The sequence below is a fragment of the Pseudomyrmex gracilis genome, unplaced genomic scaffold (assembly GCF_002006095.1).
Source record: "Pseudomyrmex gracilis isolate BER0280 unplaced genomic scaffold, ASM200609v1 scaffold_1058, whole genome shotgun sequence".
Taxonomy (NCBI): Eukaryota; Metazoa; Arthropoda; class Insecta; order Hymenoptera; family Formicidae; genus Pseudomyrmex; species Pseudomyrmex gracilis.
Genome location: NW_018021642.1, coordinates 1 through 6,618, shown reverse-complemented (window position 1 = coordinate 6,618; position 6,618 = coordinate 1). Strand labels below are relative to the sequence as shown.

Below are 6,618 nucleotides of genomic sequence, written 5' to 3'. Positions count from 1 at the left end.
CACCTCAGGCGGCGGGAAGGAACGAGTCTGGGAAGGGAAGCGGTAAAAACAGGACTAGTTTGCCTGCCGCCCCCTCCCAGAAAGCTAAGAAAAAAGGTGAGCCGCCTGCGAAGCAGGTAGCCGCTCAAAAGAAGGAGATTCCGGGTGCGTCCGTCGCCCGACCCACTACTACTTCTTCTTCCCCAACAGAAACCTGGACACAGGTCGTGGGGAAAAAGAAGAAAAAGGAGAAACAGGGAGTGGGAGCGGGTAAAGATCCCCTCACCAGACCCCCGACATCCTCTCAAGCTAGCCAGCATTGGCAGCCGCAGCAGCAGAAGCAGTGAGGGAGGGGGAGAGGGAGTAAGAACCAAACCTCCCCCAAAAAAAGAGCAGGCCGCGTGCCGAAGACGGCGGCCGTTACGGTCAGCGTGCCCGAGGGGGGGCGCCTAAGTTTGAGCTCGGTGATGGCGAAGGCCCGTGCGGCCATTAACCTCGCCGATTACGGGATCGCCGGGCTCAGACCAAAGAGAGCCATAACCGGGGGTCTGATTTTGGAGGTCCCCGGCGAAAACGGAGCAGAAAGAGCGGACGCACTGGCTAAGGCCATGTCCGCCCTGTTTGCAGAGGATGAGACCAGAGTCTCCAGACCCGTCAAGACCGCGGAGGTCAGGATAAAGGGTCTGGAGGACTCTGTGTCCCCGGAGGAGATGACCGCGGCCCTGGCAATAGCCGGGGGATGCACCCAGAGAGAGGTCAAGGTGGGCCCTGTCAAGCTGGCCCCCTCTGGCCTCGGGGCCGTGTGGGCGAGGTGCCCAGTGTCGGCTGTCCGCAGGCTGGCCGATCTGGGCAAAATCACGGTCGGGTGAGTAAGGGCTGTGGTCGATGTACTGGAGCACCGCCCGCTCCAGTGCTTCAAGTGCCTCCGACGGGGTCACGTTTGGCAGAAATGCCCGTTCCCCGCGGAGAATAAGAGCGGGCGGTGTTATCGGTGCGGGGAGGCGAGTCACAGAGCGGTCCTGTGCGCGGCGGACCCAAAGTGTCCGCTGTGCTCGGACTTAGGCCGCTCTGCTGGCCATCGCTGAGGCAGCCAAGCCTGTGCCCCTGCCCTTCGGAAGGGCAAGGGAAGGGCAAAAGCCCAGGAAGAGGGGGCGCCGGTGCTTCCCCCCCCCCTACAACCACGGAGATGTCAGTGAAACCATCGGGACTCGCTACGAAGGGGTTAGTCGAGCCCTGGAGGAATGGATGGCGGTCTGCGGGCTCCATCTATTAAATCGGGGCTCGCAGCACACGTGCCTGCGGCAGCACGGGGGATCGATTGTTGACCTGTCGCTGGCTTCCCCGACTGCTGTGCCGCGTGTGTCCGGGTGGCAGGTCAGGACGGACGTAGAAACGCTTTCGGACCATCGGTACATTACCATGGTGGTCTCCACGTCTGGTCCGGGCGCCCGGAGCCGTCAAGGGAGGGTGAACACCCCACCACCGCAGGGCTGGGTCCGAAAGGAATTGGACCCAGATGCCTTGGTTGCTGCAGCCCACGTGGCGGCGTGGCCGTCTCCACCGGTCACGCCGTGTGGCCCTTGGGAGGAGGTGGAGTGGCTCCGGGAGGTCATGGTCAATGTCTGCGACACGGCCATGCCCCGCTCCCGGGGCTTTCCTCCAAAAAGGGCGGTGTACTGATAGTCGGTGGAGATCGCCCGACTCCGTACGGAGTGTGTTCGGGCAAGACTCCAGTATACCCATGCTCGTCGCAGACCATCCAGCAACGAGGCCACATGGGCAAGAGAGTATGAGGGCTATCGTAACGCGAAAAAGGCCCTCGCGGCGGCCATAAGAAAGGCCAAGTCTCAGGCCTGGGAGGAACTCCTCGGAACTCTGAACAGAGATCCGTGGGGGCACCCGTACAAGGTTGTCATGAAACAACTGCGACCTTGGGCGCCCCCGTTAACGGAGAGTCTTGACCCCTAACTCTTGGGACGGGCGGTTGATACCCTCTTTCCTCGTGGAGGGGGGGCTTGGCCCGCCCCGGGGGGCCTACCGGACCATGTAGAGTGGTCCGATGAACTGGGGGTCACCGAGGAGGAGATGACCAGGGCCATCCGGAAAATGAGCGAAAAGAACACCGCCACAGGTCCGGATGGAATCCCTGGTCGGGTCTGGGTCTTGGCCTTAGGCCCCCTGCGTAACCGCCCCAGACAGCTTCTTACTAGCTGTCTGAGAGCGGGGTGGTTTTCCCCGGCGTGGAAGCGCGCGAAGTTGGTCCTTCTTCGGAAAGACGGGCGACCGGCGGACTCACCATCCGCCTACCGGCCTATATGTCTCCTCGATGAGATGGGCAAGCTGTTCGAGCGAGTGCTCGCGGCCCGCCTCACGAGCCATTTGTCAAGAGTGGGCCCTAATCTGGCTAATAGCCAGTATGGGTTCCGAGAAGGACGGTCCACTGTGGATGCTATCCGCCATGTGGAGTCCCTCTCGGAGGACATAACCTCCCGGGGAGGGAAGTTGATCGCTGTGTCATTAGATATAAAGAACGCGTTCAACTTCCTCCCCTGGGATAGTATAGAGCGCGCACTCACCTACCATCGGGTGCCGCCTTATCTAGGGAGAACGATCGGGAATTATTTCCGAAGCAGATGGGTTGAGTACGTTGACCGGTACGGAGAACCGTGTCTCAAGGAAATATACCGCGGGGTCCCGCAGGGGTCGGTGTTGGAGCCGCTCTTGTGGGACCTTGGGTATGACGCGGTGATCCGGGCCGCTTTCCCCGAAGAGATCAGCGTTGTCTGTTACGCGGACGACACGCTGATCCTAGCCTCTGGGGACACTTGGAGAGACGCGCGCATCCACGCTGAGGTGGGCGCAGAATGTGTCGTCAGCCGGATTGAGAGGCTGGGCCTATCGGTGGCCGCTCAGAAAACCGAGGCCATGTGGTTTCATGGCCCCCGGGGGCGGCCACCAAGGACCAGCCTAAGGATAGGTGACGTCAGAATCGAGGTGGGAGGTACACTTAAGTACCTGGGTCTCCACCTCGACAGCCGTTGACGCTTTGAGAGCCACTTTGAGCGCCTCGCCCCCAGGGTAAAAAGGGTGGCGGCCGCGTTGGGCCGCCTCTTACCCAACCTGGGGGATCCAGACGAGAGGATCCACCGCCTCTATGTTGGGGTGGTTCACTCAGTAGCCCTTTATGGGTCACCGATCTGGGCGAGGGTTGCATGAGCCACAGGGCGCGGAAACTTTCACCAACTCCGCGCTGCGCAGCGGGTCATCGCGCTGCGTGTGGCTCGTGCATACCGAACCATCTCGTATGAGGCGGCAGGACTGCTAGCGGGGGTAACCCCGCTGGACCTCATTGCGCGGATGCACGCGGAGATCTATGAGCTCCACGTCGAGTTGCGCGAGAGGTTAGACGGCCCTCGTCTAGACGAGGCAGTGGCTCTCGCAGGGCGCCAAATCCGGCAGCGCGTGCTCCAGAAATGGAGCAAACGGCTTAGTCAGCCCCAAGTGGCTGACAAACGTGTTGTCGGGGCTGTCCGGCCATGCATGATGCAGTGGCTGGACAGACGGCATGGTAAGGTCACCTATCGTTTGACACAGATGCTCTCGGGGCACGGGTGCTTCGAGGAGTACCTGCATCGAATAGGGAAGAGGCCGACGGCACAATGCCGCGCGTGCGACGCGGCTTCCGACTCGGCGCAGCACACGCTGGAAGAGTGTCCAGCGTGGGCGGAGGAGCGCCGGGTCTTAGTCGCGTCGATCGGAGAAGACCTCTCCCTCCCGGCCGTTGTGCGGGTGATGGTCGGGGGGAAGGAGAACTGGAAAGCGGTGGCCTTCTTCTGCGAGCAAGTAATGCTGCAGAAGGAGGCTGACGAAAGAGAGTGGGAGCGAGCTCCAGGCAAACGGGAGCGAGCTCCCAGAGGAAGAAGAGGAAGACGAGGAGGGAGACATGCGGGCGGCGTTAGGCGTCGTGCAGTGGGGGACGGAGGTTCGCCTTCCCCTTCTCGTGCGCGAGGCCGCTGTCCGCCCCGCTCCCTCTGGCAAAGAGTAGCATCCGAATGACACTAGGCCCCGGGGAGGTCCCCCTCTTCCCGGGGCCTGGGTGGTCAAGTCAGCCGGGACGGTGTTACGCTAATAGAGGCCGAACGGGGGCCCTGCTGGTTGGACACCGCCCGGACAATTCGGATCCAGTAGTGGGTGATGGCCGGGGGGAAGAACCGTCTTCCTCCCGGATAGGTTGCGTCACCTAGAGGCCGTGACGGGGCGGAGTGAGGACTCCGTTCCGTTCTGCACGCGGCCTCCTAGATGGGCGGTGAGGGAGAGGAATGTGTGTTCTTCCTCCCTCCCGCCGCAGTTAGGGTACAGGAGGGAACCTTCGGAGTTCTCTCCCGGGAAGTTCCAGTCACAGCGCGGGAGGGACCTGAGATGAGTCCGTCAAGGGGTACCGGGTCCCTCCCCTCTAACGCGCTGGGAAGGCACACCGTGGGGGTTTTAGCGGGTATAACCTCCCTACCCTTCGGGGCGGGAGGGTGAGTCCCGCATAACCCCGATCCCTCCCCAGGGTCGGGGTATCCATAAAGGATTTCCCCCACGCAAAAAAAAAACAAAAGTCATAACGCAGTAAGAATAAACTTACTTGAGTGATCCGAGTCGGATGCTGATTCTGTAAATGATACATCGTTCGAATGAATCATACTTTTTGTTATGAAATTTTTTAAAACAGTTTGTGCTTTAGAACATGCTAGTATATCTTTAAAATGCAGTTTTTTAAAGCGGGGATCTAAAAGTGTTGACAACGCTAAAATCTGTACATGTTCTATGTGATCAAAACGTGTTTTAATCTCGTATAACATATCTTCTTTTAGTTGAATTCCTTCTACATGTTTAGGACATAATTTGTTTATTTTACTCTGCAAACAGCGAACCATAGGAATTATTATGCTACTTGTAACATATTTTTCAACACATATTTGTTTTGTCACTGCTTTTAAAGGTTTCAATAAATCGCATATTTCTGTTAATATTTCAATTTCTTTAGCAGTAATCATAGGTGGTGCTTCCACATGACAATTCACGATATCATTTACTATTCGACGAAGTTTGAAAAATTTTTCAACCATATACTAGAGTTCCATTTTGTAGGGATTTCTTGAATAAGTTTTGTTTCGTTGGTAGTAGCTTTTCTAAGTTCATCACTAGCTACTACAGATTGTTTGACCTAACCTAACCACGTCACTATCGTTTTTACTTTAACAATTAACTCGTTTATACTTTCATTTTTTTTCAAAGCTTTTGTAGAAACTAAATTTATCATGTGAGCAAAGCAAGGAATATGTTTTTTTGCACCAAATGCGATAGTCACAGGTTTTATCATGTTTGCTGCACTGTCAGTTACAACTGCAGTAACTTGATCCTTTTGAATATTCCATTCGGAACAGGTTTCTAGGAGTTTATCTGCAATATACTCCCCAGTGTGTCTTTCCTTTAAATCATAAACTCCTAACGTAGCAGAATAGAGCTCGCTTCCAACGCCAAAATGAACCGTAACACCAAGAAAACTTCGTGTTTGCATTGTATCTGTCCAAATATCGGTTGTTAATGTACAACTCATCATTGATTTTAATTTTTCCTTAAACAGAGCTGATAGAATGTCAAATTTACTTTTAATTTTGCGTTTTATTGTAAATTGAAATGGAATCTCGTAATAAGGAGCAGCAGTTGTAATTACTTTTTTAAATCCTATATTTTTAATAATAGAGAAAGGTTGACAGTCTTTAACAATCATAAATAATATTGCATTTAATTGTTTACGACTCTTTTCTCCTCCTTCTTTATAAGCACATATATTCTGAAATGATTCTTTTACTGTTTTTTGAACTTTGACTTCTTCACACACATTAGTAGTGATTGAATTAGGGGAACTAAAAGTCGCGCGCGCGCGCGCGCGAAATCGAGGATAATAGTTCATCATTCTGCTCTTTTATAGCTAATGTAGTAATTCGTGCTTTTTTTCTTTTAGACTCCGAACTTTCACTGATTTCATACATCTTTTCGGAAAGATGTATAAAATTATTGCGATGCGAATACCTATATTTCGTATTATCGGTCACACTAGTCACACTACCAATATAAATATACCAATATAAATATTTACAGATCGTAACCTTCAGTAATCTTGTTCGATTATTACCAGAGAGAAGCCTGAGAGTGGCCAGGCCCATAAGAGTTTTTACGATCGCTATTCCGGCCCGTAAGCTAGCGCATTTCCATGGGTGGTGCACATTGGCAACTACGTAGCGATGTCCACGAGCGACTTGTCGATACGTACGCTATGTCCAAACGTGGACATGGTTCTATTCCGTGCTATGGAAATAGAACAAACGTACTTATTTAATTTTATAATATTCTAGAAATGAAAAATATAGTTTTAGTTTTTGATATCTGACATAACATTGATAGCATTTGTCTAAAATTTAAACGTTCGTTCGTGTTGTTCGTTGTATTACTCCGATAAACAGGGTGACATTGACTTGTGGTGGAGAAAAAGATATATAATAACACAGCCACACAAAAAAAAAAAATTTCTTTGGCCTGGGGATCAGACCATGTTTATTATATGTTTTTGGGGTCGCTGAATCCGAATCC

General features: G+C 53.2%; 2 protein-coding genes across 2 annotated transcripts; both read left to right on the top strand.

Moving 5' to 3' along the window:
* Positions 1–446: 446 nt before the first annotated feature.
* On the top strand, positions 447–848 carry LOC109861820. Its single transcript, XM_020441633.1, has one exon. It carries the CDS (start codon positions 447–449, stop codon positions 846–848), a length of 402 nt encoding a protein of 133 aa, XP_020297222.1.
* A 2,674-nt stretch (positions 849–3,522) lies between these two features.
* Positions 3,523–3,871, top strand: LOC109861819 (the record flags this gene model as incomplete). The annotated part of the gene is made up of 1 exon (XM_020441632.1): positions 3,523–3,871. A coding segment is annotated over exon 1 (349 nt), but the record flags the coding sequence as incomplete, so codon positions are not given.
* Positions 3,872–6,618: the final 2,747 nt, after the last annotated feature.